General features: G+C 32.5%; 1 protein-coding gene across 2 annotated transcripts in view; it reads right to left on the bottom strand.

Annotated features, from left to right (window-relative positions):
- The window catches only part of LOC145277556 (GDP-mannose 4,6 dehydratase-like), a 337466-nt gene that overhangs the window by 7022 nt on the left and 303183 nt on the right, over nt 1-27261 (bottom strand). For both annotated transcript variants that reach the window (XM_080129028.1, XM_080129029.1), the window contains one exon: nt 1717-1785. In XM_080129028.1, coding sequence (XP_079985154.1) covers nt 1717-1785 — 69 coding nt within the window. The remainder of the gene's footprint in view (nt 1-1716; nt 1786-27261) is intronic.

Here is a 27261-nt window from a genome sequence, read left to right as displayed (position 1 = left end):
TATATTTCCAACAGAAATTGAACTCCATGGTAGGTAACAGAACACCATACTAATGAAAAATCCTTCCCCACTCCCACCATTTTTTTTTTTTTTTTTTTTTTTTTTAGATGGAAAAACAATTTTTTTAGAAACCCAAAAGAACAAGTGAAACTGTCTTTAGCCTTGATGGGCAATCACCTGGAGATGCTGTCTTGATTTAAAAAAAAAAAAAAAAAAAATGGTTCTCTTTTACCTCATAGGCTGTGAAATTTAAATGTTGGATCTTGCATGGAGGGTCTGATATAATTCCTTGTTATCTAAGTCCATTCACCTGGAAGTGCTCATGGTTAAGGGCTACTCGTTTTTAACAAACTCTGCCTTCAATGAACACTGCCGCAAACAACCACCAGTTATTGCAACAAAAAAACTAGAAATAAACTGGATGAGCTAACTTCTGAACAGACAAATTGTAACATTTTAATAACACAAGTTTAAACAAACAACCTGATAAATGAACCCTTTGTACATGTTTCCAACAAACACATACTTGTGCACTTGTGGAGTTTTGCTAGTGAGCAATCAAGAAACAAGTCACTCAAGTCTTCTTACATACATGCGCGGTCACTGGTCTTTTATTCTTTTTATTATCACTTTTCTATATGTGGTCTGCGACCCTCTTGTGGTTGTTAAACTTCTGTTTAAGATATCTACTCATGCCTGAATACACATGGTGACTTGTGATGTCAAGGGTTTTATTCAAAGAGTATTCTCTTTGGGATAGAGATCAATTACTTAGCCTTAAAATGGTCGACGCTCATGAGCAGAGTTTTGAGGCAATATTCACTAAGATTTGTATACAGTTGGGCACGTCTTATCTGTTTTCAGACACAAACTGACTAGAAACTCAGTTCTTTCCCCTAACCGTCTGGTTATTTTATCTAATCAGGCAACACTTGCATTTCTAGCATGTTTTGTTTAGGGAGCTAACCTTTGAACTCTCATGCCTATCATGCTGGCTGCACTGTATATTTCTGCTTGTTGCCAGGTTATGCACTTAATGTAACCCTCTCCAAAATCCATACTAGTTAACATAATTTTTACTTGCTGATGTAGGATTTAAATATATAACTAAATCATGCCTGCTTTTATCAAGAATAGTTTATATCTGTGTTGCTGATCATTAAGTTTGCAGCACTGACTCCATCCACTTGAATAAAGTTGTGATAAATCACTTTAATTGAAGAGTGAACATAGCTTCTAGTTCTGGGTCTACTTTCTCATAGAATTTATCTAAAACCTTTTGCAAGAAGGTCGTCTATATTATATTTCTCTTAGTTTGTCTGTCCGTTCATCCATTCCACTTTGTCTCTGAAACTACTGAGCCGATCTGGATGAAATAAATGGACCTTTTTATGATAAAGTGCAGTGAATGGATACCATAATACTTATATTATGGTATCCATTTGATGCACTGTTAGAAATTAATAAGGATTAGTATTTAATGCAAAAAAAAAAAAAGGCTCAAATTTGGCATAAAGCACGCATTCTAAGTCAACAGACTATAACTTTTTCACTATTTTTAATGCTTCGTTCTCCACCATACATAAGTTTGAACATTCATAATTATCACACCAGATACAAATTTATTGCATAAAACAGAAGTTTTTTTTTGTTTGTTGTTTTTGTTTTTTGTTGTTTTTTTTTTTAAAGAAAAAAAGGAAAGAAAAATTTACTTACTTTAAAATCATATTTTCTGGACCATTTCAATTTTTCTTTTGCCTTTGAACAGTCTCCTAACAGCAGATCCTGGTTAATGAAATTTAAAAAAAAAATGCATTAATTTAAAAGAATCAAAACAAAAAACTTGTGTTTAATATTCAACATGCAAATCATCCAGATGGCAAAATACTGAAGAGTGTAGTAAAAACACACACACACACGTCTATGGATATTTTTTAAAATATTTATTAAATAATAATTATTAAGCTCTGATAAGTTGAGCTTTCGGTAAGAAATCAAATTGAAGATTCACAATTATCCAAGTTGTAAAGTTCTCTTCCTTTACAGGAGATCAAAATGTGTCACCATGTGTCCCCTCTTGACAACAATTGTCGACTCCAATGCTATTTCCATAGTCTTTTGCTCTTTCATCTTATCTGGTTGTGTCATTGTTTTTAAGAGAGGATTCACACGGATTCACAAATCAACAAATTTGAGAGAAACGAGACTCCAACACATTCTGTATATATGGGTTAGACTCTGGATATGTGTGTGACACCATCGCAGGAAACAACCCCCTAAGTGTCAAGGTCCACATCTACGTAGTCTATTACGGACTCTGTCATCAGTTGCCGGCAGCTCATCTCAATCTGTTCCGAGCCCCGACCTGCTTTCTACTATCCAAAACCCAAAATGTTGTTATAAATTGTCGCAAAACACTTGAACACTCCTAAAACTGTTATAATCTAACTCTAAATATATTTTCTGGTCCTCTTGTCCTCATCACTGCCACACCTTGATTAACAATCCTATTTAAGCTTTCTTTTGTGTGCCCTCATGAAAACCTTCCAATCCATTGTCTTTCTACTAACCTCACTCTCTATAAACTTTGTTCTGCTGATCAACTTACTTCTTCTTTACTTTCTAACTGTTGGGGTGGGGGCGTCAATAGTATCACAGAAACACTGTTAGAATTTCGTTTCTTGTTTTTAAATCTCAAAAATCCAGCACGTATTTCTTTTACAATTCAAAGTATGCATAACTGAATACAATCACAGGTTCCTACTTGTAAATCTTTTACTACTAAAACTAAACAACTTTCCTCAGTTCCTCCATGTGATTACAATCAAACAGAATCTCCATCAACAGAATTTCTTTCCAAGAACTTCCCAGCTATAAAACGCATTACTGCAGAACTGCTTCCCTGCAAACTAAAATGTGATCGTTTTCATTCTGTTCTTTCTCCTCTAGGATCCTCCAACCACTCCGTCGTATCAGTTAAGATAAAAATGAAATGTAATGTCCCCAAACGTACCCCTCCACCATACTGTATACCAATACTCTATGGCTGACTCGGATAACTTCCGTACATTCATATCTGATCTATCTTTGCATTCCATGTTTAAAAAGGATGTGCCTCTAGAGTATTAGACCTGACCGAATGGTTAATTGTAGGCATAGACCGATTCATACTAGCTAAAAAATTCCAACAAAAACCTAACAGCCAGCCATGGTTCTCCCCAGAATGTGCTGTTGCCATCGCACACAGAAATCACTTTTTCCATAGCTACCAACGTAATAGATGCACTGAGACTAAAGCTGCTTTCAGGAACGCCAGCAACCACTGTAAAAGAGTAATAAAAAATGCTAGAGCAATATGCTCAGTCCATTAAATCCAAAGTAGCTGATCAGCAGCTTGGTTCCCATCAGTTTTGGCAAATAACAAATAGGATCCTGAACAGAAGAGTGCGTTCTATCCCAACCATTATCAATGGACCAGAGATCATCTCGTCAACATCAGACAAGGCCAAACTATTTGCCAAGAACTTTGCAGGTAATTCTACCCTATGTGACGAAGGCCATCAACTCCCCATATTTTCTTCTATAACACGGAACATGCTAGGTAACATACAAATATCTGTGCATGAGGTCGCCAAGCTAATCAAGGACCTTTATTCCAGTAAAGCAACTGGCCCTGATGGCATCCCAATTATAGTGTTAAAAAAGCTTCAACCAGAACTTACTCCCATACTTACGAAACTGTTTAAGCATTGCCTTAGTGCTTTCAAACACCCTGGAAAACCTCATCAGTGTGCCCTGTATTTAAGAATTCAGGTGAAAAGTCATCTCCCTCTCAGTACAGACCAAGGAGGATGTGGCTGGTAACTTTTAATGCATCTAAAACCAAACTCCTATCTTTACATCATCAACGCTCTGATCCCTATCTGGCATCAATTGAAATGGATGGCTCTCGTCTAGGAGAAGACCCATGTTTTGACAAGCTTCTGGGCTTGACCTTTACTCCTGATCTGAAATGGAACACGTACATCAAGTCTGTTGCCAAGATCGCTGGAAAGATGGTGGGATCCTTCTACCGCTCCAGAAGATATCTCACTACTGATGCAATTCTCTATCTATGTAAAAGCCAAGTACGTCCAAGGATGGAATACTGCTGCCATATCTGGGCAGGAGCTGCTAAAAACAGCCTATCCTGCCTTGACAGAGTACAAAATAGACTTCGTGGCTTAGTGGGGGATGCCCTTTTCTCTTCCCTGCAACCTCTCTTCCACAGAAGAGACGTTGCGAGCCTATCCTTGTTTTATCGTTATTTCCATGGCAGGTGCTCGTCTGGGTTCCAAACTCTAGTCCCCCCTCGCCAATCTTTTATGAAAAACACCTGTCTTGCTGAAACCACTGTCAAAAATTTTCCCCACTCTTTATCTGTGGCTAAATCAAAATGTAGATTTCATGAACAAAGCTTTCTTAGAACTGCACGTCTATGGAACTCTGTTCCGTCTGCCTGCTTCCCACCTGACTACAACCTGGATGTCTTCAAGTCCAACGTAAACAAATTCCTGATGAACCGCCCCTTAAGTAGACACTTTATTAAATCTCCACACTAACATACTGTACATGCAATAACCCTTATCCCTGAGTGGCTTCCGGGCCTTGATAAATGGTGACCACCTTTTTAAAAAAAAAAAAATCCCATTTCAAAAAATGTCATGAATCATCCTCATAAGTATTCAAATTCTCATCATTATCATTTTCAATCCTCTCATAATATTTTTCATCATTCAAATGGCAATTAATCCATCCCATTAACCCTTATCCTTAAGTAATTTTTGGGCTTTATAAGTGATAACTCATATTTGAATTCATAACCAATTCCATAGTTTGCTATGATATCCATTAAATAATACATCAAAGGATCAGATAGTAGTCAAGTGCTGAAAATATAAGCAAATCTTTGATGCTGCTATAGACATCATAGAGCCGGAGTTCTTCATTCATCCAAACTTGGGAGAGGCAAGTAAGTACACAAGAGCATAAAGAGAAGTTGTCTGTTTAAAAAAAAAAAAAAAAAAAAAAAAACTTCATAAAGCTCTCAGCTTAAGATGCTTGGAATCTATTCGCTTTTTCATCCCATTACTAATGGCTCTAAGTGTATTTTCAAACGCAGTGAATCGTTGTTTTTCTCTTAAAAGCCATCACATTACAAAACCGACTTTGATATGGATCAGCTGCCAATGTCGAAAACGATTGCATCTCACTTGTAATGGCGGATGATTTGTGATTCTAGGATCAGATTCTGAAACCTAAATAAAAGCTCTTCTCAAACTTTATCACATGTTTCCTTGCTCTTCCCCAGACAACACCTTGCTGTATGCCCTTCATCCCATTAAAAAATTATTAAAAGATGTGCAAGAAAATTTGGCTAAAAAGATTAAATTAAAGATTAATTGCAATTAATGAAAGAAGTTAAATTTACTGGAAAAACAAAAAAACGGTTGGTGAATCAAGCAAAAGGGAGATAATTACTTAGACTTTTCTTTTAGAGAGATTAGTTTGGTTAAGAAGCAATGTGCCACACTTATCACACTTTTGTTGTTATATAAAATTAACAAATTCATTTATAGTTCAAAATTGATTTAATTCATTTCAGTATATCTATTTGGTCATACGATTTTAATCAATAATTCCATTTCAACAATTCTAATACAAGTTAAGAAAGGGACAACAATCCAAAGTGAATGCTTGTTTTCTAACTAAACTTTTCTAGTAATTGAAAACAAGTTCAATAAAAGTAACGAAATATCACAACGGAAAACGAAACAAAATAATGAAACATTTATTGAATTGAAATTGTTAACATTCTATATTTCAAAATTTGAAAATAAATATTTTTTTAAATGCACAAATAAAATATAACATTAAGTTATTATGAAATATATTTTTTATATAACTTTTTATTCCTTTCATTTGGGAAAAGATAACTAACTTTAATCGAATAAAAATCAATATTAAGAATTGTAACAGTCATTTTGGATTGTCTTCCCTTTCCACTAATATAACTCTTCTGAAAAATAATACTTTTGGAGAGTTAAAGAGCACTTCTACTAAATAGTTGGTTGATAAGTAGTTTTTACGGTTTGAAGATTTATTGTTTTAAAAATATATAAAATTGCTAAAATTTTTAATGGAGAATGAAAAGACATTCATTTTATTTAAAGAATATTTAACTCATAATGGCAATTATTTTTATGAAAAGATACAATTTTTGCTTAATATAACACCTTACATAAATGTATTATTTCAAACGAAATTACATTAACAGCAAATTACAGATAGAGGAAGAAAGTGTGGAATTTCCACAGGAGAGGGGGGGGGAGAAAATGTCAACTCGTTACTCGAGAAATTTGTTATATAAAAGGTGGATGTGTTTGTGGATGTCCAGCTAGAGAGGAATGGGCTGGCCAGAGTAGAAAGGGGGTTGAGAAGAGAAAGAGAGATGGATAAAGAGTTAGAAAGATAAGTTTTAAAAGAACTAGGTTACACTTTTGACTGATAACCCTGCTAGTCAAACATAAAAAAAACATGTTATAACACTATGGTACTGCTGCTTCATTCAAACAGTTATAACAGTTTTATTTTATTGTCTGGAATCTATTACATTCAAATTTGTTTGTAAATATTTTCCTATAATCACACCTTTTTGTTAGCTTCATTATCTAAGCTAAAAAAAAATGAAGCAATTTTTTTTAAGGGTGTCGCCACTTATCAAGGCCCAAAGGCTGCTCGAGGATAATGATTAAATGAGTGTACAGTGATCACCTAGACAACAGTGTAGTAATTGTTAGTGATGGAAATTGAGTATAATTGAGTGTTTTTTGTGAAACCTTTACAAAGGGGATAATAGATTGAAGCTCAGACGAGCACTTACCATGAAAATGACAACAGAACAGAGACAGGCTTGCAACGTCTCTTCTGTGGGAGAAGAGGTTGCAGGAAACAGAAAAGGGCACCACCTGGTAAGTTTTGAAATCGGTTTGAATTTTGTCAAAGCAGCATAGGCTATTCTGAGCGGCTCCTGCCCAGATGCAGTAACAGTACTCCATTGTAGGATGAATTTGGCTCTTGGATTGCATCGGGAGTGAGATACTTTCTGGAACGATCAAATGATGCAACCATTTTTGCAGCAATTTTAGCAACAAATTTGATGCAAGTCTTCTATTTCAGGCCAGGAGTGATGGTTAGACCCAGACACTTATCAAAGCAGAGAACTTCTTTGAGATAAGAGCCATTCATAGCTTGGTTTTTGATGCTGCATTAAAATTAACTAGTTACCTTTTGCCCCATTGCTCCATGTGTTTAAGGCCGAAGAACAGAGACTCGGATCTTGGCCATTTTGGGCCTTTGAAATGTTTCCATAGATGAAAAGTCTCGGAGGAGGGGGTGGGTATTTAGAGCTATGCACGCCCAAATAAAAAATGACCCGGATGTGTTTTATACAGTTTTGCTCATTAGTGAAATTGTTTCTCCAAAACCTCATTTTTTTTTTTTTTGTTCATTCTTTTAATCATTTTCTGAACAAAAAATAAAACACCACACTATTTTCAGACATTTCCTTTTTTTTTCTGAAGATTTTAAAGTTTTCAATAAAAGATCTGTGGGTCGAATTAAATACTATGATGGACCGGATCTATCCACAGGATGTATTTTGGAGATCCCTGCCATAGATGGTAGTGTGATCTGTATATATTTTACATTAAAAATGAGAATAATAATGGATCTAAAGTTACAGTAAATAAAATTTGGCTTACTAAACTCTTTCTTTGACCTTGTCTTTTTTGTGTCTTTATTCACAATATCAGAATAAACTAAACTAAAATGCAAATTATTTACTTTTATCAACTTGATTTGCATAAGTTGAATTTAATTTGAATAACTCCATTTTTAGGATTCACTGTCCCAATGTGTATGTAAATATTTACCAATAAACTTTTAAACTACTGGTCACATAACACTGAAATTAACAGGAAATAGTAAATTATACACCAAGAATAGTTTAAAATGAGTAAAATCTTTGGATGGATGAATAACACGTACAGAAATATGTCGGCAAGTTGAAATGCAAAATGCTCATTTCAACTTACTAACATATTTTTATTACTTCTACGCATGCGCAAATTAATTCATAGCTTGAAGTAGTTTAATTTGAAATGTTTCTTATGTCGATAGCTCAGATGGTAGAGAATGCAGCTGGGGTGCTGAATGTTTTGGTTTCGATTCTAGCTGATGGCATTTATGAAAATCACTTTTTTAAACTTAAAATCAGTATATTAGGTACAATATAATATTCAAGAAAGAATAGGCTCTCTAATAATAAGAACAAAATCAGCATGAATTAGGATATATTTAAACACATTTTACGACCAAATAAGGCCAGGTGCCCCCCTCCCTTGCTAGTGTTAAAATAAAGACATTATGAATAGTATCTGCTAGGGACAGTGATTAAATCTTTCTATCTTCTCTGGTGAATAGCGCAAAAATCACTTCTTGCAATAACATGATACAATAACAAATAAAACTTGGCTAGTCAGAATCAAAGATTGATTTGTCAGCTTAAATGCTACTTAGCCCGATCTTATAAGTTGGACCCGACATAATTCTATAATAGAAGCCGATATTTATATTTATGCTGTTCTACGACTATGTTCATGTGAACGATTCATGCATGTGCATTCGTGAAACAGTTGACAAATAGATAAAAATGTGATGCGCCCCCCCATATCAATTTTTCAATTTTGACTCCTTAGTAGCCCTTTTTCTTTTTTCAAAATGAAAACCTATTAAAAAGTTTTCCACATGTCTGAATACCTTATATACCAAATTTCAAGTTTGAAAATCAAAGATTTGTTGAGTGTATAGGTTGAGAAGTGTCCTTACACCCCCACACACTGTCACTTTTATCATATTCAATTCACATGGGCATGACTAATGAATGCACAATAATGTCTTGAAAATAGTTGGCTAATTGTCTCCGTGTCCTGCTCCCCTATAAAAGTCCCATGCAACTCAGCTAAACCCAATACACGCTAAATGTTTTCGACTTTCATTTCCTATTCCTTTATCAACAGTTCACCATGTGCCGAAGATAATCTCACTACTTAGAGCAGCGAACTGGTGACTGTGGGATAAGAGATTCTTTCACAAGAAACCTAAACTTGCTAAAATAACAAAACAAAATCAGTTTCAGAAAAAAAGAAGTCAATGAGAATTTGAATTGTAAAGAAAAAAGAAAAAAAGGTTGGAAAAGAAATTGAAAATTGTTTTTATAACATTAAAATACTGCGGACAGGAGATAACAGAATATTTATTCAAAATATGGTGGTCTCGGCTACACACAAACATCAGTACTCTAATTGATTTTGATTATTTGTATTTTAAGGTTTAAAAAATACATATCTATGATTGGATATAAATCGCCTCAAAAAAAAAAAAAATGATAGCAAATTAATGAACTATGTTAACAATAGATACACTAAGAGCAGAGGACATTTGTTTTAAACCTTTTTTTTTTTACAAGGTGGTCACCACTTATCAAGGCCCGGAAGCCACTCGTAGATAAGGGATAAGGGTTATTGCGTGTACAGTACATTAGTGTTGAGATTTGATAAAGAGTCTTACTTAAGTAATTACTAGCAGGTCGCTCGACGTTGCCCGGTCATAAAAAACGTTTGAATATATTTTGATGCAGATTTCGTATTTATTGATTCTATATTGATTATTATTTGGTATACTATATCTAATTTATAAAACTCACTATGTAAAATACACTTAAATATTATATTTTAATTTGTCCAGATTTCGTGTATATTGTTATAGAATCGTGATTTCAAACGTAAAAAAAAAAAAAAAAGTATTTGGATGCCATCAAACCGAAAGCAAAACTGTAGTATTCAAAGCTGGTGACGTTACCACTGTATCGACGTGATACGCATATGAACTGATTGAAAATAAATTAATATGAATGTAAAAAATGTATAATGATTTTTTTTCAATTTGACTCATTTTTGACCCTTTAATAACTATTTTAACCGGCTAAAGACCCATAAAAGAAGGGTCCATAAAAAATCTAAACATTTGAGACCCCTAGTGCCGCTTTGCGACTTTTAGTTTTGGAAGAGATAAAGTTTTAAAATTTGGAGACAGACAGACATAGTGAGTTTTATAAATTAGATTTTAAAAGTTAAAAAAAAAAAAAAATGACTTTGATGCCATCAGCAGGAATCAAAACCAAAACATTTAACGCTCCAGCCTTAGTCAATATTTTGTGCTTCAACTTTCGTCATTACTGTCTGAGCTATTGCCAGATGAATAAAAAAAAAAAAAAAGCTAAAAATTAATCGGTTTCAAGCTAAAAATATATATGTACGCATGCTCAGAAGTTAATCGATTTACTCCTGCCAAGGTCAACTTATTTTTCAATTTTACCTTCTTAGAAGCTATTTTTACAAGCTACAAAAGAAAAATCACTTTCATATATTTTTTATTATTTATTCTAAGGTAAACAGTTACATGTAACTATTACTATTCTAACTAATATTTGGGGTAGTAATTACAAAATTAAAGTTTAGAAAGTTTATATTAAAGCAAAAATATAAATCAACAAACGCAAAAGTATTGGATACATTGATTTCATATTTGGTTGCATAGCCTTTATTGCATTCAACAGTTTCCAATCGCTTTCTATAGTTGCACACATTTTTTTTTTGTAAAGATATGCAAGTATTTTGCTCCATTCTTCTTTGCAGAACTTTTCTAGTTGTTGAATATTTTGTGGATTCCTCTTGTGAACATTTATTTTCAATATTTTCCACAAATTTTCAATTGGGTTGAGGTCTGGAGACTGACTGGGCCAAATAAGAACATCAATTCCGTTATTTCTAAGCCATTCTTTGGTTAGTTTGGCAGTATGCTTGGGATCATTGTCCTGCTGAAACACGAAATTGCTATTATGTCCCAACAAATCATCAGATTTCTGGAGGTTTTTCTCCAAAACCTCCCAGTAAATACGTCCATTCATTCTACCATTGATGATTTCTAGTTTACCAGTACCTTTGGATGAAAAACATCCCCATACTATAATCGAACCACTGCCAAACTTTACTGTAGGAATGGTATTCTTTGTTATAGGCGGTGCCATTTTTACACCATCCATGTGTTGCGGTGTTTCTTCCAAAGATTTCGATTTTCGTTTCGTCTGACCAGATTACCTTGTTCCAAAATTCTTGGAGTTGTTCCCCATATGTTTTAACATAATTCAAACGTGATCTGACATGTTGACGTTTCAATAATGGAACTTTTCTTGGAGACCTTGATACAAAACCTGCACAATTTAAAACTTTACTGATTGTATCCTTGCTCACATTAATCCCAGCTTCTCTGAGGTCGGTTTGAATTTCACCACGAGTAAGAAAAGGGTTTTTTTGTACCTTTCTGCTTACCCACCTTGATTTTTTTTTTTTCATTTAATTTCCTTGGCCGACAACATCTTGGAAGATTTGCAACAGTTTCACCAGGGTTTTTAAACTTTCTAATAACGTTTCCAACTGTACTAAGTGGTAGATTAAGTTCCCTTGATATTATTCGATACCCTTTTTCTTCATTCTTATCAATGATTTTTTGACGAATGTCTATTGACCACTCTTTAATTTTAGGCATTTTTATAAATGAACTGGTTGACTTTGAAGGAGTGAGCCCAAACTGGAAGAATTTTATAAAATTATTTTAATATAAAGCTCTCTGATTGGTCCGTGATAACTCGTTTGCATTATTGCAACACGCTAAGCAAAAGTCATTTAAATTTATTTCAGAAAAATAATTTTTTAAAGTGTATCCAATACTTTAGCGTTTGTTAATTCATATTTTTCCTTAAATATAAAGTTTCTAAACTTTGATTTTATAATTACTACCCCAAATATAATTTAGAATAGTAATAGGAATATACTGACCAAATTTTAGGTAAAATCTTGAACTCTAATTAAAGTTATAAAGAAAAATATAATGTATCCAATACTTTTGCGTGGCACTGTATATATATAATAGGTCCACGTGCGAGAACATTTTTATCCTAAATACTATGCAAGTATGCACAATGTAGAAACTATGGATAAATAAAATTTAGTATAATTAATCATCTAATAAGAAACTATAAAAGTGAATAATTAATGAACACTCCTTTTTAAAAAGGAATATGCAAATTAGTTAAACTTTTATGAAGTCGCTCGCTTATCCATGACTGAGTGTATTAAGAAATTCATTTTAATAATTTGTAAATAGAAAAAACAGCTGCCCACCAACATGTTTGTTCCACCCAGGTAGAGAGGGGAGGCAGGATCTTGCGGATGAGCTATATCTAGTGAAATAAGTGCAAGAGCGATTTAAACAATCCTTTTTTTTTTTTGTGTGGTACTTATAAATATTAGGTACATAAGTGAATTGAAAGTACTAGTAAGTTGAGAGATGCTAACCAATTTATGTGCAAGAAGTGTAAGACAATGGAGATAAATGAGAACTTAGATGTGGAGAAAATGTATTTGAACGGCAAGACTATGGAGGTTGTTGAGAAATTTTGTTATCTTGGTCATATCAATGCAGCACAAAGTGGATAGAGCAAGTTCAGGAGACTTTTGCTATTTAGTAATCAGCAATATGATGATATATAGAAATGAAACCTCGCCAGTGAAAATTGAGAGAGATCTGCAATGCGTGGAGAGGAATGATATGAGAATGATATGACCGATGTGTAATGCGAGTCTTAAAGATGAGCTTAGTTTGATGAACTTTGCTTATAACAGCTATCATCTTGATAGAGCCATTTTCTTCGCAGACCAGTTTGAACGATCTTGGGCCAGATTGCAGGAAATGGCAAACCACTCCCGATGCCAGCACTGTAGATCAAATATTTGTGGACCTTGATTGTTGTCACCTAAGTCTACAGCTGCCCACCAACACATTTGTGCCACTTGGAATGTAAGAATGGGATCATTTCTAACAGGGAACTGTAGGGAGTTGAGCAACGAGATGTTTGTTCACATTACATTTAACCTTCTGCATGCCAGTACAAGTCGGGGAAACAGATAGGAAACTCCAAAGTCTAGCAATCCGAAGAGAGAAACTATTAGAGTAGAAGGCTTTCCAGCATCTAGGGACTTCAACTGTGAAGGGGTGGAATTTTGCTACTGTCAGGTTAGTCAGGAGTATGTACGAGGAGAACACGAGTGCTACGAGTTCAGAGAACATTCCATTAAAATACTCGAAAAACAGACACAAAGATACAACATTGTAGCAATGGGACAGGAGTTAGAACTTGGTTCATAGTGTGGGACCTATTAGGTTGAAGACTAGCTTAGCCAATCAAATTGCAGCAGACAACAATTTGCAATTGCGAATTGATTAAATCATAGAATTCATTAAAACAATTTTTAAAGCGATAATGAATTTCAACGTTTTATGACAGACGATTCAAGTTGGTTTAAAAGCTCACCAATCTGCACAAGTACCAGCATTTTTAATTATTTTAAATTTGATTAATTAGGCCATTGGCCAACATACTTATCTAACAGAACAAGATTCAGTCTGTACAAGACAGACTTATACATAAAAGTGATGAAAAGAGATAGAGGGAGAAGACCAAAATGAGACATGAATTATGATTAACAAGCCGAGCATGCAGGGTCCCCCCTCTACAAGTGAAAAAATTACTTTAACCATGACTAATATTTGTACAAAATTTTAAAAAATCCATATATGGTTATTGAGAAGAGTGTGAACAAATGAACGATTTGGGGGCAATTTTACCTCTATAATGCTCCCTAGATACGCAACCACAGTTATCCTGGAAAATCAATTCTGGCAAAAATTTACTTTCACCATGATTAATGTTTGTGCAAAATTTTTAAAAAATCCAAGGAGTGGTTATTGAGAAAAGTGCAAACAAACTAACGGGAGTGAATTACTAGGTCTAATCTCTCCTTTGTTGTTTGTTCGATTCCAAAAACAAGAAGTGTCGATTTGGTGAATTAAACAGACAACATCATGTTGTCTTCAGAGTATTATTAATGGCTCAAAACTCGAAAAATAAACAAAATACTGACAGAAATCCACCCAACAAGTGTCACCGTGACATTTATTAGGTAAATTTCTATCAGGATTTTGTTTTGTTTTCACACTCCAGGCGTTTATCAGTTGAACGTCTAGATGTCGGCCATCTTGTCAGAACTCTAATTTACAATCTCGGCTGTACTTGTGTTTAGAATTAAAGAGACGCTTTAAAATATGTTCAACTACACAAACTTATCTAGGCAACATTTATTTGTTGTATATTTGATTCTTTTTTTTTTTTTTTACTCTTGTTTTCGTTTATTGGTTTCTCTATTAAATCCCCACAAAATCTTGTTTTTTTTTTTTTTTTCAAGATATCAGTTAATTTTTGTTTTTGTGGGGACTGTTTCCTAGAGTCGAGTTTTCTTTTTTTTAAATTTTTTCATATTTGAATATTGTCATCTTGCGTGTTATTTTCACAACGTTTCTGTCGATGTAACCTTCGACCTTCTTCAGGTGTATCTTGTTAAACTCTGGAATCTTTCAGTCGCTTGGGGATCTGCACAAATTTTGAACAGAAACCTTTATTTAATTCACAAGGGTAACATGCTCTTGTTCCGTCATCCATGATTGGTTAGGAGTCCTAAGTAATTTGCAATTGGATTTTTGAGTGTCGCCCACACTAAGGATTGAACCTCGAACCTCCAGAAGGGTGCAACTTAACTAAAGTCATTTAGTTTTGAAAATAATACTTAAGATGAGAACAGTAGTCTGAAGAATTTAAATAATATAATTTGCATCTCAAAAATTCAGAAACGTTGTTTTGTTTTGTTTTTTACTCTGTCTTCCAAACTTTGTGCTTTAATCTCCCTTCCACTTAACAATGGAGTAGTCAGAATAAATAATAGAAACTATGAATAAAATAAATGATCTTTGAATTTAAATTTCTACTTTTAATTCAAAACAATTTTCAAATTATTTTGAAGAAACGAATATTCTGTATTCTGTACGGAATTTCGACAGAAGGATTCCCGAGTTCGATAACATACACCTGATGAAGGTCGGAGGTTACATCGACTGAAACATTGTGTTAATAACACTCAGGATGAGAACAATAGTCCAAAGATTACGATTAATCAGTTCTTATCCCAAAAATTCAGAAATGTTACTTAGTTTTTTACCCTGCTCTCTAACGCCCCCTCCCATTGGTTAATCCACCACCTACCCACATACATTTAAATAATAAAATAGATAAAACACTAAAACAATACAAAAAACACGAAAAGAGAATGTGTAACACTAAACATGACATTTCCTTTACAAATAATCGTTCTTACACATTACAAAGACGGCCATTTTTTTTTTCTTTTTTTTTTTTCTTTTTTTTTTTACTTTCGTAAATGGGGAAACCGCGGGATGCAGGCGGGTGGCGGTCAGGAAAGAATTCTTGGAATCATGAAGAAAAAGGTTTTTGTTGATTTGGGGGCTGGGCCACCATCGAAGAAATTACTTGCATGACCCCAGCTGAGAAAATCAACAATATGGCAACTCTTATAAAAATTGAAATAAATAAAAATTGGGAGGGGAGTGGGGATAAAGTTAAAGTATTAAAGTTTAATTTAAAATAAGAAAATCTATCTATTACAAAGAATATAAAATAAAATACAAAAAAAGAAAGAAAAAAAAGCAATCGGACCCAAATATTCAAGCAATGATTACATGATGGGAGGAGGAGGAGGTTGGGGATGAGGGTTAATTTACCAAGTTCAAATCTTAACCTTTCTTTTTTTAGGCTATAAAAAAATTTTCTCGGTTCCAATACAATTAACGATTCTGTTTTATATTCCAGATTCCGATTCTTTTTGAATCTGTAAATATTTAGATATAAAGTTGTTGCCCCCCCCCCCCCACTAGATTATTGTAAAAACCCTTGTAATATGTGCCTACATGTCCACAAATGTAAAAAAATACACTTATGGGGAGGGGGGTAGTTTTACTAGTTGCTTAAACTCCATAAATATTTATTATTTTATTAGTCAGCGATAGAAAAAATTTAAATAAAAAAGTAAAAGAATCGTTTTTTGCATCGGAAAAATAGGCACAAATTCTCTTATTCCAATACTGCATAAAAGTTCAAATTTTTCAGATTCCTGATTTTGATTAATCGTCCCAATGTTACTATAAACCGGTAATTTCTATGCATGAAATAGCACCTTGTGTTTAATTAATCATATACAATCAATGGGTTTTATTTTAACCTTAAATAACCCGAATTAATCATTGCCATTAAAAATAATAGCGTAGTGAAATTAGTCAAAAATTACTTTGCTTTACCAACTGATTTGTGACCTATACCTGTTAAAAAAATATTTAATATTTAAGTTTTAAGTGTCTTTACTGTGCTATAATAATTGAAGTTTGTAATCCATTTTCAGGCCATTAAATTAGACATGGTTTACTCGCTTCCACTCTGGTTGTGTACTTTTTTTCTCCTTCAAAGTAGTTGAACTTCTTTTAAATATAAATTATATATATATATATATATATATATATATATATATATATATATATATATATATATATATGGGAAAGATAGTTCGCTTGAAGCATTGCTGGTAAACAAATATTTAAGTGTATAAGAAGGCTGTGGCAATGTAGAAAATCATGGTACTGAAGTGATGTGACCTATGAACAAAAACAAACAAACGAAAGACGACGTTGTAGATTTTATAAACCTTCCTATATTTATTTATTTTTCAAAAACAATCACATATATAAATGAGTAAATAATGACTTACTGCTTTGACACAACCGAAATCGTAAATGTATTTGATAATTTCGAGACTAACAACTTTTTCAAAAAAAAGAAAACGGGGAGGGGGGATACTTTTTTTTTTTTTTTTTTTTTTTTTTCCAGCATTTTTTTTAAAATATTTTGTTCACAAAATATTATCCTAGTTATACTAAACAGCAAGTCATTATTTACTGAGATATATAATAGTTTTCGAAAAAATGAAGAGATATTAATGTTGGGACGATTAATCGGAATTGGGAATCAGAAAAATCGGAACTTTTAGTGAAATTGGAAAAATTAGTACCTACTTTCACATGCCAATAAACGATTTTTTTTATTTTCTTTTATTTAATTTTGTTAAAAGTAAAATTTTTACTGCTGATAGCAATGATAATATAATAAATATTTATTTTTAACTAATAGTAAAACTAAAATCTATAGATCACTTACAAGTGTATTTTTTATGCCTGAGAAAATATCCGCACATTTAACATGTGTTTTTACTATAATTGTGGAAAAATAATTACTTCATAGTTGATTATTTAGAGTTTATAAAGAATCTGGAATTTAGTAAGGAATTGGTAATTGTATCGAAATCGGGGGTGGGGGGAATATTGCAATCGTCCCATCACTAATAGATATGCAAAGATTTATTTTTAAAATCTACAAGACTTTCGTTCGTTTGTCTTTTGTTTGTGTCACGTTATTTCAATACTCCGATATTCTACATTGTTACAACCTTACGTTTACTCTCTCTCTCTCTCTCTCTCTCTCTCTCTCTCTCTCTCTCACACACACACACTATATGATGCTCGGTAAAAATAGCAAAAGGATAAAATAGGTAAAATAGAAAATTAGAATCCTTACAGAAGAGTGTACAAAGCCCCCCTCCACACACACATTTTTTTTTTTTTATTTTTTTTTTTTAATTATCTTAAATCGTCGTTTACACTGGTGGGGTGGGGGCTAGGCGTTTTTTTTTTATTGGGACTAATTGTAACCAATGTAAATAGATTCATACCACATGTATTCATTATTTAAAATTATTATTACATCAATTTTTAACATTTATTTTCATTTTGTAAAATTTGGCAAAATGTTAAATTCAGAAGCAAACAATACAATAATCGAAAAAAAAAACAAAAAAACACTAAACTGCAGAATTATAACTGAACTTTTCTTTTTAAGCCCAACTGTAAACTAACCATAGCCTAAGTTTAGGTTTAGTTTGGAGAAAGTCTGTTTGGTTAGGTTCAAATTTTGTAGAAACAGAAAAATAAAACATTTTATTAAATAATTAATTTTATGAATATTTACGTATAATAAACCTGAAAAAAAAAGCCTAAATAAAAATTTACCACTGCCATATTTACCTAAATTCAATTTATTTTTATAAGTCTTGAAAATGAAAATTTAATTAAATGATTTAATCTCTGGCGGTCACTGCTTTTAATTTTCTTGCACCGAAAAGATTCTTACTTTTTGAAAACATTATCATACAGAAAATTAGGTAAAAATGATTTTTAACGTTTCCATTAAAATCAAATTAAAAACTAGAAACAGTCTACTTGGTGGAGACTTCCGGTTTTGGATATCGGAAGTTGATAAGTAGAGTTTATCAAAAAACGAATACTTATAAGAAGTCGGATGTATCGCAAAATTAGTAATTTGTTTTAATCATTTTTTTTTAATATTAACAAATAGCAAAATAAAACTTTTTATAATTTAAAATGTGTATTCATTGTCGCACATAATCAAATAAAACTTTTTTTTTTTTTACACATAATCAAATAAAACGCTTTTATAATAGGAATGTTTTCTTCGAAAATATTTTTTAAATAGTTTAGTATTTTTTATAATTAGAATGTTCTCTTTTTTTTTTGTGAAAATACTTTTTAAATAGTTTGTATTGATAACATTTTTAAATACTTTATTCTAGTTTTTTAAATAGTCTGTTTTTTTTTTTATGGTTCGCCCATGCATTTGCATTTCTTGCTCCTAGACAAGGTTAAAAAAAAAGAGTTGCCAACCTAATAGGTCCCGAACTATCAACTAAACTTCAACCTCTGTCTATCGCCAAAACGTGGCATCCTTGTGCCTGTTTTACAATTATGTCAATGGCAAGTGCTCTGAGAAACTGAGTACTAGTATACCCTCGACAAACCAGACAAGCAGCCAAATTCCACTCCTACACTAGAGATCCCTAGATGTCGTAAAGCTTTCTACTTGAATAGCTTTTTTCCTTCAGATTGCTGTACTTTGGAATTCCCTCTCTAGCTCCTAACTGTATTTACATGCAGAAATTCGAGTGTAATATGCAAATCTGGTCACAAATAGCAGCCCCTCATGACTAAGTGGCGCTGTGCTTTATTTTTGATGTTTCACCTCAAACAAAAGAAAAAAATGTAGCAAAATTTAAATATATTAAACATCATAGTAATAATGTACTTAATTATTTTTTTTTTGTTTAACTGCATTACTGATTCCATCGTGTTCAAAATAGTGAAATAAAAAAAATTAAAGAAAACTTGAAGTGAACAATATTAATGAAGAACTGTTTTCTGATGAACACTGCTTAATGTCGGAATCTGATTTTAATACCGGAAAGCCGTCACCAAGCGAAATGTTCCTTTTTAACTCCCCCCCCCCCCTCCAAAAAAAGTTCTTAAGTGGGTTCAGATGTAATCGCCTAAAAAGTAAAATCTCATGGGAGGTGGGAGAGTTTTAGCCGAATATTCTTTGTAATTTGATAAACTTATGTTTTCCCTTTATGCATTGTATCCAAGATTTCGATAAACTCATTGTGAGATATTCGTCTATATTGTTTTTTCCTTTTGCCATTTTTACTTATAAATCAGTGTTTCATGGTAAATAACTGATGATCCCTTTAAGAACATTGGTACTATTGTTTGTTCATGTAAGTAAAACTATTCAGCGATACAGGAAATTAATTGACTTGCTCAAAAAATAATTTTCCAACGAAAGACACTTCTGTTTAATAGTTTTAAAGGTTTTAAAAAAACTTTCAAGACTATATATATATATACAAGAAAAAAGATATTGATAATAGAAAAATATATACTTATGAATATAGATTTACTGATCAATTTAAAACAAGTGAATACAGTGTGTAGGGATTTATGCCACTACATCCCCTACTCTTCTGATAAGAAGCATTAGGCTTTGAAATGCCTGGAATAAAAAGCGTTCATAACCCCTACACACTGTAGTGTACTCCCTTGTTTTAAATTGATCAATAACTATATTCATCTGTATATATTTTTCCATTATCAATATCTTTTCCGCTTGTATCTAAGCTCCACTTGCATGTCAAGCTTTTTATTATATTGAAAAGTCTCTGCTTAAAGAACCCTTATATACTTATTTGATCTCCTTATATAATTTTAATGCATACAGGTGACAAATGAGCCGGTGAAAATGATTAGTTTTTGATTAATTTTACGATGTTATTTAAATAATGTTGGTTTTAGTAATAATGATCACCTGACTAGTGTAAATTTGTCATAAAACTAACAAACACAACAAAGAATAATGACTGTCAATAACACTGCAACTATGGGAAGTGGTATTATTGCTTGCTATTTCATTGGTGATTAGTGGATATTATAACTAGGGCTAGGACAACAGCATATTCTTTTCACTGTTTTGACTCTCGGGTGTTGATATCTTATATAGAGTGATGTGGTTCTTGGTTGATTAACCGTGGATATATATTCGAGAGTCAAAACAATGATAAGAATATTCTGTCACAATCATAATTATAACTGACGAACAAGGGTAGCCTTCGTTGCAGCAAAAGTGTAACATAGTTCTATTAAAACTTGTATCTCTTTCTCTTTCAATTCGCTGTTTTGATACCTCATCATAATACAGCATTTTATTCCAGTAGCTTCTTTCTAAGAACCACAGACTTGTGGAACTCTCTTCTTGCTGACTGTTCCCTCCCCCTACTTTTTAAAGGCCAATAAGCATCTACTGTTTTTGTGATAATAATCATTCATTGTTGTTAGCTGCTTACATCAAATGGCTTCACGCCTCGTCTAGAGCAATTTCCATTAAAAAAAAAATTTGAGAGATTAAGGAGAACTTAATGGAAAACTCGAATGTTCCTGTATTTCATAAAGAGATAAAATGTTAGCCATAGGAAGGAGCCCCTTGGTTTCTGAAGTAAAATGGAAAAAAAAGGTGATTTTCAAAAAATTAAAAAAAAAAAAAAAAAAAAAAAGGTGATTTTCAAAAAAAAATTTTTTTTTAAAAGTGATTTTCAAAAAATTAAAAAAAAAAGGTGATTTTCAAAAAAAAAAAAAAAATTACTGATAAAAGTACATGCGAAGTAACAACTATGTTTTTTGTTCGTTTTTACAATTAAAACTGACTAGAAAAAAGGTGACAAAATACAAAATTAAGGAAGTCTTTAAAGGATTACAGATATCACGACCATTCCAATCTATTGATGGGGAGATCGGAGATTGATAGCGTTGGTTCTGGTCTTAGTTTCGAGATAGAGAGAAATAAAGTAACAAATAAACAACATTTTTTTTGGTTGTCGTTAAAGTTGAAAAGTCCATTATTTCATAACAGACGAAGGGAGGCAACCTATCTTCGGCTGTTTGTCTGCTGAGGCAAATCTTAGCAGTCCTCTCGTTGTTAACATCACTCACACTTAAACAAGTGCACACACACATTTCTATTAAAACCATTTATTACGATATGAAAATAGATATTAGTTTGCAATATATCTTTCATGTATAGGCACTTATATACACACACACACATACTAGCAGGCTGTCCGGCCTTGCCTGGTCATAAAATAAGCATAAATATATTTTAATTCCTACAAAAACTGAGACATGTGCATGCGAGTATTATGTATTTTCTAAACTTCTTGTAAGTAAAAAAAAAAACAAAAAAACTCAAGCAGAGATCGAAACCAAAACCTAAAGACAGTGAGTCAAGTACAGTAACCATTAGGCCAGCTTGACACAATCTTTAAAAAGTGTTTTCAGACCTACTTATTTTTAACAATGTGAACGATGTGCGCATGCGCATTTGTGAATCAGTTAAACATAACAAATCCGATGCCCCGCAAGTACCAATTTTTTTAATTTTGACTTTTTAAGCCCTTTTTTCCGGAAAACCCTATTAAAAAGTTTTCCTCGTGTCTGAATACCCTATATACCAAATTTCAAGTCTGAAGATTAAAAATTCGTTGAGTATACAGTTTGAGAAGTGTCCTTACACATACACACACACACAACACACGCTCACTTAAAATTTTTTAAATGGAAATTAATATTTATAGATTAATGAATGATTCCTGATGAAAATGCTCATTATTCTACCATATCAATATATGAGGGGAGTTAAAATTATGTGAATCATAACTTACAAAAATTATTGTTTATAACAATATATATAATAAAATATGCATCAAGTGCACTTGAAAGCCAAATCACAACGTAATATTAGGAAAATAAACAAATATTTTACTTGTTTGAAATTTATCATAAATATATTTCAGAGGTATACTCCATCTTCACTCTGTTGTTTTGTTTTTCTTTTCTTCTTTCTTGCCATGTTGTAAAGTTGGAGAAAGAAGTTAGTAAAGAGCCGCGCGTTGTTTCTACCGGTTGTATTTTGAAATGTTTGAACTGTGCGTGGGCAATGCGAGAATAACATCAAAGAATGAGAGTTCATATAGAAACGTTGTTTTAATTTGAATAAAATAAAATACGCATCAAGTGCAACAGGAATTGGAATACACCCTACTAAAGCCTGATTGTCACAGCTGGTGAATTTCAAAAATGCAATCTGGACGTGAGGACACTTTAGAAGAACGATAATGCAACAAAATTTTGTTTTAAACTTAGAAAAAATGCCACAGAAATGTATGGAATGCTTCAGACTGCTTTTGGACCATCTTGCATGAATCGAGCATCAGTTTTGGAGTGGCATAAGAGATTCTAGAAAAGTAGAGAATCTGAATGATGATGAGAGGTGTGGCAAGAGTAAGGAAGTCAGAACACCAGAGTTGATTGGCCAAATAAAGAATTTCATGGATAGAGACAATAAGTACACAGTTTGATGTCAGTGTGGAAACTGTAACACAATTATTTGTGAGGAACTGAAGATGCAGAAGATTTGCACAAAATTTGTCCCAAGGGTGCTCAGAAAAGATCAGACTATTTGACCAAGATGGGCATCAAGACAGTTCCTCACCCTCCCTACACTCCAAACCTTGTTCCCTATGACTTGATTATTCTCTAAGCTCAAGGAAAACCTTAGAGGCTGTCGTTATGAGACAATTGCAATGAAAGAGGCTATGATGAGGGTCCTTGACATGCTCACACAAGAGGATTTAAAATGTTTCAATCATAGTCATTTGTTTTCCTAGTTTTGCATATGAATTACAAAATATGTTATATTTCCTCAAAACCTCTGGCCTTGATGAAGGGCCACTAAAACTTGCTGATATGGTTTCCAAATATTATATCTCCCTCCTTTGGCTTTCATACATAATTAAATTTTACAGTGTATAAGAATTATTTGATAGGGGATATATAACATACAAGAAATATTTGGAATCAAGTCTCCTTTTGCTGTTATTTCAGATCATTTGAAACCATAGCAGCAAGTTTTAGTCTCCCCTCCATCAAGGCCAGAGGTCTTGGGGAAATATAACATTTTGTAATTCATATGCAAAACTATGAAAACAAATGACTATGATTGAAACGTTTTAAATCCTCTTGTATGAGCGTGTCAATGACCTTCGTCACAGCCTCTTTCATTTGTCAATTGTCTCATTACGACAGCCTCTAAGGGTTTCCTTGAGCTTAGAGCATAACCAAATGTCATCAAGGCCAGAGGTTTGAGGGAAATATATATAAGTGAGAATGTGTGAGGACACTTCTCAACCTATATATTAAACAAATTTTTAATCTTTAGACTTGAAATTTGGTATATAGGTGGAAAACGTTTTAATAAGTTTTCATCCAGAAAAAAAAAGGGCTTCTAAAGGGTAAAAGTTTACAAATTGGTATGTGGGAGTTGTCGGATTTCTATGTTTACTGTTTCATGATTGTGCATACGTGAATGGTTCATATTATAGATTCCTTATGTTAAATATAAGTTGGTTTAAAAAAAAAAAAATTTAAAAAGTGTGTCACTCTGGTCAAATGGTTATCGTACTTGACTCACTGTTGTTAAGTTTTGGTATCGATCTCAGCTTAAGTGTTTGTTTTTTTACTTACAAGAAGTGGACTGTTTAGAAAAAACAAAATGCTTGTGCATGTCTCAGTTTCTGTATGAATTAAAATATAATATTTATGGATATTTTACGACCAGGCAATGCTGAGCGGCCTGCTATTATATATATATATATATATATATATATATATATATATATATATAAAGTCAAGTTTCAGTCAATAACTCCAGCTGTATCATAAAGAAACAAGCCAAAAACTATATGGTTCACCCCCGACTGATGCCTTTAATTTTAGGAGAATAATAAAAATTAGCCCCAAAATGTGGGGCTCAAGCCCTAGAATTTTCCCAGGATCAAATATTACGTTTCCATGTATACCTATTTTCAGTAAAATCTAATGATCAAAAAAGATTTTATGTCCCAAAAAATGCTATTTTGACCCCTTGTGACGCAACCAGAATTTTTAGCGAAAATCTGAGAATGTTACATTTCCTCCCTTGGATAGTTGTAATTTCATGCAAATTTTTAGAAAAATGTAATGAGTAGTTATTGAGAATTTGGGGAACGAACGGACGAGGCTGAATTCTAAGGTCAAAATCCGATTAAGTCGTTGGACCAATTAAAAATAAAACATTGAGTCAATTATATAAATATAAGAAAATAAAGCAGTTTAAATGGCTATGATATAAGTTAATAGTGCAGGTGACATTTAGCTCAATGATTAGGACTTAAGGTTTAACAGAGTTTATATATTATAACTCGGTAGAATTTTTTTCAGAGCATAATTACAAAATATTGACTATGTCATAAACGTGCTAGTCAAAGTTGTAATATGTATACACTGGAAGAATACCCATCCCAGGACAAGTAAAATTAATTTTGTACCACTTGTGTCTCTTTAAATAGATTTTAAAAAAAAAAGTCAACATCTTTTGATGAAAATCCATTAGATGATTTTGATTCTAGAAAATGTCTAAAATGTAAGGTTGAAACTTAAGGGGTCTTAAGAAGAAATTGAAATTCAGGGAATCTTGTTTAATTGGTGTCACATGACTGAATACAATCCAATGCAAATTTGAAATATTTTAATTTAAGAATGGGTGATTGTGCCCATATTATGTCTCCTAATAAACTTTCAAAATGCCCCGAAAACACCGACATTTGATGAATATGTATTAATTAATCTCTACTTATCTATCGTTGAAATAAAACATAAATATCAAGCGAAATATTGTGGAGAAAAAAAAAACAACAACCAAAATGAGATTGATCTCCAAAATATACAAACATCATATCAAAAATCGGAATGGGCCCGTATTTATAAAAAAAAAAAAAAAAAAAAAAAAAAAATTGACTTGGCGCTATTTCGTTTGAATTTCTAACGGTTATGTTCATTGGGAAAGCAAAAAAAAAAAAAAAAAAAAAAAAAACATTTTTCACTATTTACTAAATAACATCCACTGTGAATACACCTGAAGATGGTCGGAGGTTACATCGGCCGAAACGTTGTGGAGAAAAAACAACCAAGATGAGATTAACGGTCCAAATAATACAAAAAATAATAAATATCTGAAATTTTACAAAGTGTTTTCTTTCCCTTTTTGTCTCCATTGCACAAAACCAAATTAAACTAAATATGGCTCACATTAGCATCCCTTACACTGAGTAGCTACGTTCCAAAATTTATAATAATCAGCAAATTTAGGAGTAAATTTTGCATGAACATATGTTAAACATAGCAGGATTTTCGGATTGATTATGCAATTCTTTTTTACAATTTTTCTAATGATATTTTTAGTTTTAAAATATAATGTTCCATGTGTATCACAAACGTTTTCGATTTATAGACGAATCATCTTCCGGTAAGAAAAACAAATTAATAATAAAACTGGAGAGAAGAGAATTTCAAAACACAGTTGAGAACGTGTGCATGGAGTTAGATGTCAAAAGAACAAACCAGAGCAGTGCCAAGAAAGACGTTAACAACAATTTAAATTCAATAATGCCACAACCAGCACCAGCATCACGAGACAAAATTATATTATCTTAAACATTTTAAAATGTTGTTACTCGTTTCATGTGTAATTTTATTAATTGTAGATCTATGCTAGTGTTGGGACGATTAATCAGAAAAATCGGAACTTTGAGTATCGAAATCGAAAAAAAAAAAAAAAATGTGCCGATTTTATAATGCCAAAAAGTATTCTTTAAAATGTTTTCTGTTTTGTTTATAAACATAATTTTCCATTGTTGATACTAACCATAAAAAAATGGTAAATATTTATTGCTTCTAAGCAACCAATAAAACTAAAATCACTTACAAGTCTATTTTTAAGTTTGAAAATATATACACATATTAAAGGTTTTGTTTTTGTTTTTTTACAGTAATTGAGGGGGAAAAAACTATAGGTAAGTATTTCGAGATTTAAAAGGAATCAGGATCGGGAATTTAGAACAAAATTGGTAATTGTATCAGAATCGGGAAAATGTTTGGAATCGTTCAATCACTAATATATATATATATATATATATATATATATATATATAAAGGCTTCCTTTAGTCTTGACAGACTATGGATACCCACGGTAAGGGTGCCTGTGCATGAAATTTTTGTGGCAAGAGTTGTGCAATCTCCAACCACACCTCTCCTGAGTCGGCATTGTTGAATACCAGTCGCAAGTGGAGGTTCAGGACGACTGGAAACAATGCCGAGATAAGCGGAAAGCACATCTAGCACCTAGAATTCCCAAATGGTCACTCATCTGATACTAGCCAGGCTCAATGTTGCTTAACTTTGGTGATCTGATGAGAACCGGTGTGTCAACGTGATTATGCCATACAATATACACACACACACACACATATATATATATGCACACACCAGCAGACTTAATTGATGCAAATTCAAAATGCTACTTTAACATACAAAAATTGTCCAAGTGTAGGTAAAATAGCAACTTCAAAGAATTACAGATTGTAGGGGGTAAGATTGCATTTACGGTTGTGCAATTAAGGTTCTTATCCAGAATTTAACCTAATTAAAAAAAAAAAAATACAAAAACATTTATATGATGAACATCACAGAACGAAATTGTCATATTCCAAAAATTATGTATTGATCAGGGTTTTGTTTTTTGAACTAAGAAAATC

The sequence above is a fragment of the Euprymna scolopes genome, chromosome 6, assembly GCF_053919585.1.
Source record: "Euprymna scolopes isolate OS-2025 chromosome 6, ASM5391958v1, whole genome shotgun sequence".
Taxonomy (NCBI): Eukaryota; Metazoa; Mollusca; class Cephalopoda; order Sepiida; family Sepiolidae; genus Euprymna; species Euprymna scolopes.
This window is presented reverse-complemented; position numbering and strand designations above follow the sequence as displayed.